Source organism: Macaca thibetana, chromosome X (genome assembly GCF_024542745.1).
Source record: "Macaca thibetana thibetana isolate TM-01 chromosome X, ASM2454274v1, whole genome shotgun sequence".
Taxonomy (NCBI): Eukaryota; Metazoa; Chordata; class Mammalia; order Primates; family Cercopithecidae; genus Macaca; species Macaca thibetana.
The window spans coordinates 19,782,683-19,797,877 of NC_065598.1; the positions used below are offsets into that span (position 1 = coordinate 19,782,683).

General features: G+C 40.9%; 1 protein-coding gene across 10 annotated transcripts in view; it reads right to left on the minus strand.

The window, feature by feature from the left end:
- Positions 1–7,698: 7,698 nt before the first annotated feature.
- RPS6KA3 (ribosomal protein S6 kinase A3) overlaps positions 7,699–15,195 on the minus strand; it is a 116,346-nt gene continuing 108,849 nt past the window's right edge. For all 10 annotated transcript variants that reach the window (XM_050775106.1, XM_050775105.1, XM_050775103.1 and 7 more), the window contains 2 exons: positions 13,891–14,031; positions 7,699–13,313 (listed from right to left, as the gene is read on the minus strand). In XM_050775106.1, the coding sequence (XP_050631063.1) occupies positions 13,191–13,313; positions 13,891–14,031 (264 nt within the window). In that variant the 3' untranslated portion in view covers positions 7,699–13,190. The remainder of the gene's footprint in view (positions 13,314–13,890; positions 14,032–15,195) is intronic.

Genomic DNA, 15,195 nt, shown 5'->3' on the forward strand with positions numbered 1-15,195 from the left:
GACCTCGTGATCCACCCGTCTCGGCCTCCCAAAGTGGCCTCCCAAAGCCACCGCGCCCGGCCAATGTTTTAATTTTTTTATTAAGACGGAGTCTTGCTCTATCGCCCAGGCTGGAGTGCAGTGGCGTGATCACGGCTCACTGCAACCGCCACCTCCCGGGCTCAAGCGATTCTCCTGCCTCAGCCTGCCGAGTAGCTGGGATTACAGGCATATGCCACCATGCCCAGCTAATTTTAGTACTTTTGGTTGAGACGGGGTTTCGCCGTGTTGGCCAGGCTGGTCTCGAACTAGTGACCTCAACTCGCGCCTGCCTCGGCCTCCCAGAGTGCTGGGATTACAGGCGTGAGCCACCGCGCCCAGCCGGTTGGCTCATAACGCAACCTTTTCACTCGCCCAGCCGGGTTGGGAGCCTGATGGGAAGGGCAAGGCTTTCCTGTCATCCATTACCAAAGCATAATATTTGCATGGCACTTGTTATTACTCTAAAGAGTAATATTATTAATACTCTAAAGCAAATATTATGCTTTGGTAATTACTGTCTTACCTCACTGTAAACCTTACCGGGCAGAGACCATGTCTGTTGCTTACCATTACCCCCACTTAGCTGAATGTCTGGCACATAATAGGTGTTCAATACACACAGAAAGGAAGGGAGGGAGGGGAGAAAAGACTTAAGTTCAATGTTAATGGGCTGAATTGTGTTCCCCCCACCCAAAATTCGTATGTTCACGTTCTAATCCCCAGTAGCTCAATGTGACTGTATTTGGACATGCGGTCTTCAAAGACGTGATTAAATTGAAATGAGGTCATTAGTGTGGACCCTTATCTGACTGGTGTCCTTACAAGAAGATATTATTAGGTCACAGGCATCAAGGGAGAATACCACGTGAACAAGAAGGTAGCCATCTATAAGCCCAGGAGAGAGGCCAACCCTGTTGACGCTTGATTTTAGACTTTCAGTCTCCAGAACAATGAGAAAATAAATTTCTGTTGTTTAAGCCACTCAGTACGTGGTACTTTGTTATGACAGTCCTAGCAAACTAATACAACCGGCTAATGCTGGGCTGTACTCTACAAGCTTTATTTCTAAGTAAACTTAAACTGAGTAAACTTATTTTAAATAAATCACCTTCCCACAAACACCAGGGTTTGGACATACTTAGAAGACAGAAATAAAGTATCATCATCTAATACAGTGGTTCTCTTCTGGGAACATTTGGCAGTGTCAACCAGAAATGTTTCTGGTTGTCACAACTTTAGGAGGGGGGCAAAGCTGATGTTGAGAAACCCAATGACAGATACACTTCTTAGAGGGAAATTGAAAGATAATGGGGGACTCAAAGTTCTGGGTTTCTCTTTCTATTCGCAATATTTTTCAATTTACATAATTGAGGATGAAAGGATTTTTGTGAAATTTATTTAAATTTTGCTTCAAGGTCAAATAATGATGAACTTGAGCTTTGGAGTTAGAGAGATCTGGGTTCAAATTCAGGCTCTGCAGTAACTTATTACTCTATGTGCTTGGGCAAGTTTTAATATCTTTACAAGCCTCTGTTTTCTCATGTGTAAATTGGATGTAGGAATAGTACTAACCAGCCAGGCGCAGCGGCTCACGCCTGTAATACCAGCACTTTGGGAGGCCAGAGTGGGCGAATCACCTGAGGTCCGGAGTTCGAGACCAGCCTGGCCAACATGGTGAAACCCCATCTCTGCTCAAAAATCCAAAAATTAGCCAGGCATGGTGGCAGGCACCTATAGTCCCAGCCACTTGGGAGACCGAGGCAGGAGAATCACTTGAACCCGGGAGGTGGAGGTTGCAGTGAGCCGAGATCGCGCCACTGTATTCCAGCCTGGGCAACAAGAGTGAAACTCCATCTCAAACAAACAAACAAACAAACAAAAAGAACAGTACTCACCACATTAGATTGTTGCAGGAATTACATTGATATAATGCATTCAATTAGCAATTGTGCCTAGTACATGATAGTAGTTAGACTCTAAGAGTCTTGAACTCTAAATGTTTAAAAATCAAAAGTTTCTGTCAATTACCCAGTATAAAACCTCAAAGGAGAAAAAAAAAAAAAAAAAAAACAGCTCAGGCTTCATTTCTCTACTGTAGGATAGTTCCCCCATCTGACTGATCATCTTAATCACTTGGAAGGAAGTGAGTCGTGTGGACATCTGGGGGAAATGTGTTCTAGGTAGAGAGAACAGCAAGGGCAAAGGCCCTGAGTGGGAGCATGCTTGGCATATTCAGGAAATAGCAAGAAGCCAGGTGCAGTGGCTTCCACCTGTAATCCCAGTGACTCAGGAGGCTGAGGTGGGAGGATTGAGCTTGATGCCAGGAGTTCGAGACCAGCCCGGGCAACATAGCGAGACCCACTCCCCATCTCTAAAAAAATAAACACATGAAAATAAAAAAAGCCAGGCATGGTGGTTCACTTCTATAGTCCCAGCTACTTGGGAGGCTGAGGCAGGAGGATCCTTAGAGCCCAGGAGTTTGAGGATGCAATGAGCTGTGATCGTGCCACTGCATTTCAGCCTGGGCAACAGAGGGAGACCCCATGAAAGAAGGAAGGAAAGGAGGAAGAAGGGAAGGACATAAATGAAGGAAAGGAAAGAAGGAAGGAAGGAAGAAAAGAAGGAAAGAAGATCAGTGTGGCTAGAATGCATTGAACCAAGGGAAGAATTTGAAGAGATGAGATTGGAGAAGTAAGGAGGCCAGATCACTTGTAATCTTCAGTAGGTTTTTTTTTTTTTTTTGGAGACGGAGTCTTGCTCTGTCGCCCAGGGCCCAGGCTGGAGTGCAGTGGCACGATCTTGGCTCACTGCAACCTCTGCCCCCTAGGTTCAAGTGATTCTCCTGCCTCAGCCTTCCTAAGTAACTGGGATTACAGGTGTGCACTACCACGCCTGGCTAATTTTTGTATTTTTATAGAGATGGGGTTTTGCCATGTTGGCCAGGCTGTTCTCGAACTCCTGACCTCAAGTGATCCACCTGCCTCGGCCTGACAAAGGGATGGGATTACAGGTGTGAGCCACTGTGCCCGGCCTTTCAGTAGGTTTTTAAATAGATCATTTTGGTTTCTGTGTTAAGAACAGACTGTAGGGGGCAAGGGTGGAAATGGAAACCACACAGGAGGCTACTGTAATAGTCCGAACGAAAGAGAGTTGTGGCTTGGATTACGGTATAAAGTTACTTTTTGGGATGTTGAGAATGTTCTAAAATTACTAATGGTTGTACAACTCTGTAAGTACTATACTAAAAGACATTAAATTGCGGGCACGGTGGCTCACGCCTGTAATCCCAGCATTTTGGAAGGCCCAGGCTGGCGGATCGCAAGGTCAGGAGTTTGAGACCAGCTTTGCCAATATGGTGAAACCCCGTCTCTACTAAAAAATACAAAAATTAGGCGGGCGTGGTGGCGTGCACCTGTATCGCTGGAACCCATGAGCTGAGATCGTGCCACTGCATTCCAGGCTGGGCAAGAGTTCAATGCTGTCTCAAAAAAAAGAAAAACAAAACAACACATTAAATTGTACACTTTTTTTTTGTTTTTTTGAGACAGAGTTTCACTCTTGTCTCCTAGGCAAGAGTGCAATGGCTCAATCTCAGCTCACTGCAACCTCCGCCTCCCAGATTCCAGGGATTCTCCTGCCTCAGTCTCATGAGTAGCTGGGATTATAGGCTCCTGCCACCATGCCCAGCTAATTTTTGTATTTTTAGTAGAGATGGGGTTTCGCCATGTTGGCCAGGCTGGTCTTGAACTCCTGAGCTCAGGTGATCCACCTGCCTCGGCCTCCCAAAGTGCTGAGATTACAGGCGTGAGCCACCGTACCTGGCCTAGATTGTACACTTTAAATGGTAAACTGTATGGCATATAAACTATGTCTCAATAAAACTGTTAAAAAAAAGAAATAGGAGATGGATCAAATGACAAAAGAATTGACAAATGGTACTGAGGGTTTAGCTGAGATTAGAAAATATAAATTTGCAGTGGTATCAGTTTGCATAATTATATGGTTTTCAAAACCGCCATTGCAAAATTGTAACTGAGACAATGAGATCTGACCTAACCAACTCCATCTCCATCTTGTTTCTCTTTTTTTCTTTTTCTTTTTGTTTTTGAGACGGAGTCTCGCTCTGTCGCCCAGGCTGGAGTGCAGTGGCGAGATCTTGGCTCACTGCAACCTCTGCCTCCCGGGTTCACGCCATTCTCCTCCCTCAGCCTCCCGAGTAGCTGGGACTACAGGCGCCCGCCACCACTCCCGGCTACTTTTTTGTAGTTTTATTAGAGACGAGGTTTCACCGTGTTAGCCAGGATAGTCTCGATCTCCTGACCTTGTGATCCACCCGCCTCAGCCTCCCAAAGTGCTGGGATTACAGGCGTGAGCCACCGTGCCCGGCCAACTCCATCTTGTTTCTAACCTCCACGCTGTCCTTGTTCATTCCTGGGTGTAGGCTGGACTAACTTTGGGAGAAACTTAGTTTACAGTTTAAAATGAAAATGATAACAGCCCTTTCCCAAAATGAATCTCCTTCTTGCCTGGGGACTAGACTGCCTTTGTAGGACTAACAAATTACCCAAAAGATTAGAAATTATGGTTTAGGAGTCATGCAGCTGGGGGCTACAAGATTTGGACTCTCCCCAAATTGCTCCTGGGGACAACATCGCTATCATAAAGCCTAAGATCAGTGCTTGATATATTTTGCAGACCCTGCACTTGATGGATCAGTTGGCACCACCCAGATCAATAAACTGGCTAATATGAGCTTGTGGCCCCCATCCAGGAACTGACTCATTGCAAGAGGACAGCTTCAGTCCCCTATGATTTCATCTCTGACCTGGCCAATCTGCACTCTTGACTCACTGCCCCCCACCCCACCCCAACCCACCAAATTATCCTTTAAAACTCTGATTCCTGAATGCACAGGGAAACTGGAGTAATAATAAAACTCTAGTCACCTGTACAGGTGGCTCTGCGTGAATTACTCTTTCTCTATTGCAATTCTCCTGTCTTGATAAATTGGCTCTGTCTAGTCAGAGCAAGGTGAACCCATTGGGTGGTTACATTTCTTCCATACAATAGCTCACTGCATACAATCATTAACCAAAATGATCCAGGATTGGAGGTTTTTTTTCTTTTTTTTTGCTCAGTGGGTGCAGAATAAGGGAAAGATATAAGGAAGTTGTGGGTGCTTCTGAAAGAGAAGTTCAGATTATCAACTATGGGGCCATGAGGTTCAGTCTTGATAGAAAAGGAAATAAAGACTGGGGACTGTGGGGGAAAACCCCAAAGGGATAAAATTCAAATTCCTTAATATGATTTATTATGCCTTTGATGATCTGGCTCCTGCTTATCTCTTGAGCCTCACATCTTGCTTCTTCTCTTACATTTTAAGTTCTAGTCATACAGAACCTTTAATTTTGAGTGCTTCTAATTCCGAATTTCTATACATTCTATTCTACCCTTCTCCCTTGCCCTTTTAGGTCTCAGATTAATGCTTGTTTCCTTAGAAGGTCTGCTCTAATCCCTAGGCAACCCTGCTACATAGTCCTACAGCATCCTGCACTTCCTTTACCTAGCTTTTTTAGTGTGTCAATTCTATGAATTCAGGGTACATTAATATAAAGCTGCAGAAGCCTGACCATGGCCAAATACTGTGTCAGTCTGTCTGAGGAGCCAGGTGTTTCTATAATCATGGTAGGCAGACTAATGAACTTCAAAGATGTCCATGTCCAAATCCCTGGAATCTGTGAATATGTTATCTCACGTGGCAACAAGGAACAAAAGTTGCAGATGCAATCAATGTTGCTAATCAGTTGACCTTGAGATGGAGAGATTATCCTAGATTCCCTGCGTAGGTGAAATCTCATCACATGAGTCCTTAAAAGTGGAAGAGGCAGAAGAGGAGAGGCAGAAAGATGCATGTGGAGAGGACTTGACCCACTGTTGCTGGTTTTGAAGATGAAGGAATGGGCCATAAGTCAAGGAATGGAGGCAGCCTTTAGAAACTGGAAGAGGCGGCCGGGCGCGGTGGCTCACGCCTGTAATCCCAGCACTTTGGGAGGCCGAGACGGGCAGATCACAAGGTCAGGAGATCGAGACCATCCTGGCTGACACGGTGAAACCCCCGTCTCTACTAAAAGTACAAAAAAAAAACCAGCCGGGCGAGGTGGCGGGCGCCTGTAGTCCCAGCTACTCGGGAGGCTGAGGCGGGAGAATGGCGTAAACCCAGGAGGCGGAGCTTGTAGTGAGCCGAGTTGGCGCCACTGCACTCCAGCCTGGGCGACAGAGCAAAGACTCCGTCTCAAAAAAAAAAAAAAAAAAAAAAAAAAAAAAAGAAACTGGAAGAGGCAAGGAAACAATTCTTCCCTACGGCCTCTGGAAAGGAACGCAGCAGCCCTGCTGACACCTTGATTTTAGCTCAGTGAGACCTGATCTCCAGAACTGTATGATAACAAATTCGTGTTAAGCCACTAAATTGTGGTAATTTGTTACAAAAATGGTAGAAAGCAAATACAGTTAACATTCCTACCTTGCCTCAGCATAATGCCAAGTAGACCTTGAAGGTTGCCATCTTATCTCAAGTACCTAAATCCAGGTGGATAGGCCCGAAACCAGCTGTTACGGGCTGAATTGTTTTATCTTCCCCAAATCCTTATGTCGAAGTCCCAACCCCCAGTACGTGAGAAAGTAACAGTATTTGAAGATAAGGTCTTTAAAGAGGTGATTGAATTAAAATGAGGCTGTTAGAGTGGGGCTCTAATGCAACGTGACTGGTGTCCTTATAAAAAAAGGAACACCAAGGCTGCACATGCACAGAGGACCAACCATGTGAAGAGGCAGCAAGAGGGCACCCAACTGTAAGCCAGAGAGAGGTCTCTGAAGAACCCAACCCTATAAGCACCCTGGTCTTGGATTTCCAGCCTCCAGAACTATGAGAAAATAAATTTTGAGTAAGTCACTCAATGTGTGGTATTTCATAATATGGAACTACTAAGAAATGTCAACTGGGCAAGAAAAGGCTAACTTCAGGCCTATATAACCCATTCCCTCTTTAGCAGGAATCAATGAACTCAATCAAATTTCCTCTAAAATATGCTGATATTTATTACCAGAGAGAAAATGTAAAGTCCTTATCTCTAAGATGCTTTTAGCAAGATATACTTGGTCTTTATAGATGGTTTATTGTAAAACTTGGGAATTGTGGATTCATGAGGCATGACTGGCTGGAGAATGAGGGCTCATTTAAACTGCATAATGAAGTATAAAAAGGAGATGTTGCAAAATCAAATGACTCCCTTTGTTTGAACAAGGTCTCCACATACAACGCTCAGAAAACTTGTCCATTTTGAATCCAAAGTGCACCGAGAGAGAAAAGGGCCATTTTTGGAGCTGGACTCTGTAACATTTTGAACTTCTCTAAAAAGAGTATCTCATCTGTGTCTGGTGATCATCCCATATCCTCTGATTCATTAAAGTTTGGTATTGGGTAAGAACTATGATTTATGTGTTTGACTTGACAAACCCTTTGAATGAAACAAGATTATGCATGGAAAAATTGTTTTGCACTTCTTAACTCAAATATTCCTGTTTTAAGTTCTATCAACCTAGTTTCAAAAATATCCTTTGGATAGAATTTCACATTATAAAGTTATATGATCAAAATAATCTGATAAAAGGGACAAACACGCATTGATTTGAAACTTTATTATATAAATTTTCATTTCTTTTAAAGATTACAAAACCTGTTCTATGACAGGAATACAAGCAATATTGTTCCAGGATTATTCATGGATACATCTGAAGAGCTTAGATTACACATTAATAGTATGATTTGAAAACTTCCCAGATTAGACTCTTAAGTAAAACAATTTAAAGTATTTAGTGATATTTGATCCTTTACAAGCATTTTATAATTATGGCAGCAATGCCAAGCATCTGATGCGATTTAACCACCAACAAAAGGTACAATACATAAGAATCCATGATATGGTATCTGGGCTTCTGGCATGCCTTACTAGAGAGAAACTAGTATAAAGGAAGATCATATATAATAGTAGAAAAATATTTGTGATTTTTTTCTTTTTTAAAAACTATTTAAGTAGGCACCCACCCCATTCCCACCCATGACCAAAAATGCAAAATAAGTACAACCCTTAGGTGTATACCTTCCCTTTTGCTTAGGGCAATAGTTAGGATAAACTAATATATGTATATGATTTTTAAGAGTTAAAAACTCATCACCCATAATCAGTAAGGATGCTAAGGAAGGGAATACCTTGAAGCTTTTTTTAAAATTAAAAAACAAAGCTTTAGATGGTAAACTACACTTACAGAAACACAAACCAAAATCTTTATGCCCTTGCTTTGTAGGTGAAAGTTCTATTTTAAATACTTCTTTGAAAAACTCAGTATACAGTTCATTCAGTACTATGGTGATAATAGGAGTAAAGATGTTCACTTCCATTGGACAATGAACTAATCTACTTAGAGAGGACTATTATAGCAACTCTCTTCTCACATATGTTTATATATACTCTACTCATGGTATGTGCTCTAAAGAGGTTTTATTGAGGTTTGTACCTCTGAACTTAAATCTCTACATTTTCCTTTCCACTAATCTCTATTCAAAATGTCATATACTTTGCTAGTTGCTCTGGGAGAAGTCATGGACACTTAAACAGCTTCTCATGCAGTTCAAGATTATATGGCAAAATAATGAGGAAAGTGCCTTAAGAGGTAGGAAGTAGGCTCTCATCCCAACCCTTGGTATGCCCTGTTATGAAGTTAAAAAACTAGAATCAAAGTGGTAAATGTGAGGCTGATAGTAATACCAAGCTTTAGAAAATTAAGTTGACTTAGTTACTAGAATTCTTTGAGAACACTCAGTCACATTGGAACCAGTTGCAAATCACTTGATCACACAGAATACAGCAGTGTCAAAAACACATAAAGCACACTGTAGATACAAATTCTTCTTGGCCATCCATATTTGGGCATTATCATTCTGGAGATTCTTCATTGGAAAAAGTAGTTAAATGTGGCTCTGTTGAATACCACAGTCCCAAGAAAGTGAATTTCATTCCTTCATTAATTGGTCTCCACCAATGGTCACTTGGGGAGACCAGCAAAATGTAAGCAACCTGGGGTTGAAAAGAGGACTATTTTCATTAATTGAAAAAAAAAATACTGAGTTAAGTCAAGTTATCTGTGAATTAAGTAAGGCTCAAAGTATATATCCAGTTTAAAATTAGTTACACGGCATTGGGCCTTTCAGAGGGACACAACTCTAGGACTAGATTGAAACCTCCTGGTTTAAGCACCAAGGTCAGCCATGGAATCCATCATATTCGTTAATCTGAGAAAACAGACCTTTTCTGAACCTTTACATTCCTGAGCTATCTATCCTAATGCCTTAATAAGTTTCAATGCTCCATCAATCATAAGATAAAATTTTCTTTATAAAATATAGTAAAGCAAACTGAAAAATTATAGGTCATTTTTAAAGGCCAGGAAGTAGAGAATATCAAAGCCATGTTGAGATGTGTATTGCTGGCCTCCATGGTGATTAAGCGCATCCATAGCAAGGGCTGCAAATCTTGAATGCTTTTCTGCTCTCATCCTAGGTTGGGCTTACCTGAGTCCCTTTTCTGCTGAATACATTCTGCCCTCTCTTGAAGCCTTTGCACCCACCTACCCTCTGTTCAAATCCTTCCTGGGCTGAAGGTGCAGGGCACAGTTAACGGGACAGCCCCACCTCCCATGATGTCCCCTGGCCCCAATAGCAGTCACTTCTTGAAAAGAGATGGGAAATGGTTGACCCAAACCCGCTTTTTGGAGTGCACTGCATATGAAATGTGGCAACTCTACAGCATACACACCACACCTTCTCTCCAGACAATCATAACTGACTTTTCACACACACAAGCTTCATAGCATCTCAACTTTGGGCCTTGTCAAAATTATTACATTTTTGGACTTTTGGGGTTGCTTGTGAATCAATGCATCCATATCAGATCTGTTCAAGTTGGGGGTCTGTTGCATTAGAAATAAGACATCTCTATAAACCAGAAAAAGCTGAAATGATTTATAAAAAACAAAAATTAAAAAAGGATGAAAAACTTACCTTCATTTAACATCATCACTTCAAAGGGAAGATACAAAACACATGGTAGTGTAATTCATACTTTCCAGTATGTGCTTGACAAGCTTAAATTCAATCTCTCATTTTGTAAAAGAGGCCTGATAGTTTAGTTTCTTCTTTCACAATGAAATATCTTTAAGACTGGACTGATACCTTCTGGGAGAAGCCTCAGTAATTGGCAGCACTAATTGGTGAAAGGCAGAAGCCTTTAAGGGCCTCAATACCACACCTGTAGGGGCCTGAAGAATTGACGTTGAGAAATTAATGGAAAAGTTAACCCAATACAAGCACTATATTTAGAGCACATTGTTGGCCAAGTTTTTCCACTGTATGTCAAAAGCAATGGAAGGGACTAACAGGACCACAGATGAAATAAATTTAGGTAGAAAGCCTTCCATTTTGTGAACATATAACTTGCTTTTCTCCAATAAAATTGGCTGCTTGACTAGGCAAAGAAGGCAATTATCTTCGAAAGAAATAAAAGTTGGCATCATATACCAGTAGAGGACTGCCCAAGAAATATGTAGTTATTGAACTCAGCTACTGGTTGGTGATCATATGAAGGAAAGGCAGCATGGTGTTATGAGGGGGGAAAAAAATCAAAATGGGGAGAAGTTAAGGATTCTAGACTTTGATATGTGTCTTAGGTTCTCTACATGCAATATGAGAAAGTTGGATCGGGTAATTTGTAAGGATTATGTGTTTACTTCTAATTCTAAAAGACTATGATGGACAATACTCCTAAGCAATTATGGAGTAGCATCAGTGTAAAAAATCTGAAAATATCTCTTTTTCTACTCAGAATGACATTAACATATTAAAAGTGACAATAATTTGAGATGACCATAGTTTGAAACACTGAATAGAGGAGGGGAAAAAAGCTCCCTTTCCAGGCAATGGAAAGCAGCTTTTAATAGTTAGCATCCATATATTCAAGAACTTGAAAATACTTTCTCTATGTAGATATTCTGATATCCCTCCTATACATTATTTCATTTAGAAGCTAAACTTACATTTGATTTCTATGCAGTAATCTTTTTTGTGTCACTTGGGCAAAAAAAATGTTATAGATTTCCCCTTTCTCTTTAATTGCATAGAGGAGAAATCAAGGAATGACAAGTGGATTTCAGGACATTTAGATAAACCACACTCTCTTGGCTTTGTACTCTTAGGGGAAAATTTAAAGCTTCTGTGGCAGGAAAAAAGGCTTCTGATATAAACGGCTTATTACATGATGACAAGAAAAATCCATGAGTACATTCTTTTCTTTTTTTTTCTTCTTCTTGAGACAGACTCTCACTCTGTCGCCCAGGCTGGAGTGCAATGGCGTGATCTTAGCTCACTGCAACCACCACTTCCCAGGTTCAAGTGATTCTCCTGCATCAGCCTCCTGAGTAGCTAGATTACAGGCACGTGCCACCATGCCCAGCTAATTTTTGTATTTTTTAGTAGAGATGGGGTTTTGCCATGTTGGCTGGCTGGTCTCGAACTCCTGACCTCAGGTGATCCACCTGCCTCGGCCTCCCAAAGTACTGGGATTACAGGCATGAGTCAATGCACCTGGCCCGTATGGGTACATTCTTGATGAGGTAAGTCAAATAACTTTTTTCTTGCTCATATGTCTTTTACATTACATACTGATGTATGCTAAGCAGCTTGGCAAAGACACAGGTAATAATGGGGACTGAAGTTTCTTTCGTCAAATACAATTGTGGAAACTACCAAATTAGATGCAGATAATGAATACTGCAATCTAAGCAGGCCCAGTGGCCATTATGAAAACTGATCATTCCTGAAGTCAAAGGAAATGGTATGTGGCTATAAATTATCATGAGGGATTCAGAAAATACTTAATGCTGTTCACTTAGCCTGCCCTACCTATAATTTTAGGTTATAACAGATACTGTTTGATCAATAATGTTTTATTCCCTAAAATAAGAAAGTTTAAATCCAATTTCATATAGAGGCCTTTGGCCTTTATTACATTTAAATTAGTGTTTAATATAGAATATCTATTTAAACATGAAATATCCAATAGGACTTCAATTACCTGTTGCTAAATTTTCCTTCACCAATCTCCTTACCATGACTCTTAAAGGGCTTTGACGTATATTGGCAAAATCCCAGATGATATGCCAAATTCTAAGTATGGATGCTATGTAAGATTAGAAGTACAAGGACTACTTCCTTAATTAAGGAAAAAAGAACTCTAAGGAGTTGCAAAGTATATGGACTAACTTCATAGGTGTATTCTTGATTTCATGCCACACACATATAACTTTCTCTACCATAACAGCTCTCTAGGTTAGTCTGACAGAGCACCTGACTTTAAGAAACAAACAAATGAATGAACCAGTGAAACAGACATGGGGAAAGATATGTACATTTTGGAAGTATTACATTCAACAGCTGTTCCACAATCTGGCCATTTTTAGGGCTGTCCAACAATACTGTTAATCCAGGTGAACTATTTAACCAGATTTAATAGTCAATTGATTAATAATAGATTCCAAGTTAAACAAGGCATGTATACATTAAAGAAAGCAGTACAGAAATGTACTGTATATGAACTGTTTACAAAAACATACAAAATGTTGGATGGCACAAGGGATACAGTGCTAATATAAACGGATTGTTTAAGCTAAGTGCTTAACATAAACTGTCCATCCCTATAACTAACAAAGAATATTTAAGGGACATGAAATATTTCCTATAAAAATAATGCTATATGGTGTACTTTATTCAGTGTATTTTTAGGTGGTATTCATATGTTCATCATTTTTCTCATTGATTCAGTGACTGTATCTTCATCATGTTTCCATTTTCATTTCTTCCGAAGCTCCAGGAAAATCTAACTTGCTAACAATCATTTAAAGCGAGAAGAGACGAAAGCAGGAGCAGCAGCAGGAACAGCAGCATTATGGGTACCAGCTGGGACAGTGTGTGCTTGCAGGTGTCTCTCAGATATGTGCTACCTGTCGCCAGAACTTGTGCTATCAGCTTACACCATGGTACCAAATATCTCACTGAGGTCACTTCACAGGGCTGTTGAGGTGATTTTTTTAATACCTCTCCGCTGAGCAAGAGTAGAGCGGCCTACTGGTTCCAAAACTGGTGACTGATTACGGTTCAAAGCAGAATATGTAGCTGCCATGGCACCCTGAACAAAGGAAATAAAGGTAATAACAAAAATGACAATGGATAGTCACACGTACACAAATACAAAATGAAGTTTTTTCATATGCAAATGTATACAGATTTTATTTGGTTCATAATGAAAATAACCACATTGGTCAAATCCACTGATTTAACCAAAACTGTAGAGGCCAACGTGGAGGTTAAAATTATGTATGAGAGAGAACAAAGATAGCCTCATAACAGGTAGTCCTCAAGACTATTCAACATTTTTTCCCTTTGCATTCCTTTAATGCATAAAGGCACTGAAGAGACAGGAAGGCATGCTCTTTAAGTTGGGAAATCCATAAGCTTAATCTGTCCTTACTGATAGTGAATACCTACTTATGTAGACTGAGAGGAACTCAAAAGTCGCTCTTAAACTAGTTTTATTACTAATATATTGACATGCCTTGAGCTTTTCTAAGTCACCCACTGTAAGAGAATCTCACAACAGAACTGGATGCAGGATGAAAGAGAAAGGTGCTGGGGGCATGGACAGGGCTTCTTGAAGTATCTCCTGGAGGACATGTGGAAAACAGTGACTATATGGGGCTGCTCACCTTTACTAGATGTGGTGCATCCTGTCTGTTTAGTTGGTATTGTGGCAGTTGGTCCCAGTGGACGATCCAAGGATGTCTGAGCACAAGAGCAGCAGTCAGTCTCTGATGAGGGTCTACATGAAGCATCTTTGACACCAGGTCCTGTAATGGGAATAATAATAAACAAGCTTAAACCTTTTGTTTTGCTTCTTTTTCTATGGCTCTTGATACTAATGAACATTCTTCCTTAGCTTCTATGATACTGCTTTTTCTGGTAGCAGCCCTTTGGTCAACATGGTAATTTGGGGAAAAAAAAATCAGTCTCCGTTTTTTTCCCTGCTAAATAACAGTAATTTGGTACATCACAAACGGTCAATTTAGCATGTTTTATGTATCTTTAATACTCTGGCTCTTTTTTCCTTCAGATTTTCTGAGTTTCCTACATTTTTGTAGGTTTATTTATTTATTGAAACAGGGTCTCGTTCTGTCACCCAGGCTGGAGTGCAGTGGCATGAAATCGGCTCACTGCAACCTCTGTCTCCTGGGCTCAAGTGATCCTCCCACCTCAGCCTCCCAAGGAGCTGGGACTACAGGTGTGTGCCACCATGCCTGGCTAACTTTTATGTTTTTAGTAGAGACGGGGTTTCACCATGTTGCCCAGGTTGGTCTCCAACTCCTGGATGCAAGTGTTACTCCCGCTTCAGCCTCTCAAGGTGCTAGGATTACAGATGTGAACCACCATGCCTGGCCAGTTTATTTTTAAGTACTATTCAGTTACTTTGATTTTTTTTTTTTTTTTTTTTTTTTTGTGCAGCTGGTAATACCGAAAAACAACATGAATGTCCACTAATAGGAATTTAATTGGAGGGCTCTAAATGCCCCCTGAAAAGATTATAGTATTTTTTTTCCTACTTCAAAAGCAACTCATGCGCATTAGAGAATAATCAGAAAATACTGGAAAGTGAAAGCACATGAGGAACAGTTCCACAGTACCACTCTTCCAGACACAGTCACTGTTAGCACTGCATAGCTATCTAAATGCCATTCCTATGCATGGAATGTAGATGCATATAATTGCTACATGGGTTTTACACTTTTCAAAATAACACCACTGTCATTTATAAAAGCCACCATTTCTTAAATTTTTCATTCAAAATACATTTGTTAAGTATCCATTAAAGTCCAGGCATTCTGCTAGGCACTGGGTAGTTAGCAGTGAACAACACGGAAATGAAGTCTAGGCAACATAGTGAGGCCCTGTCTCTACAATTTTTTTTTTTTTTTTTAAAGCTGAGTGTGGTGGCATATGCCTGAGGTCCCAGCTAT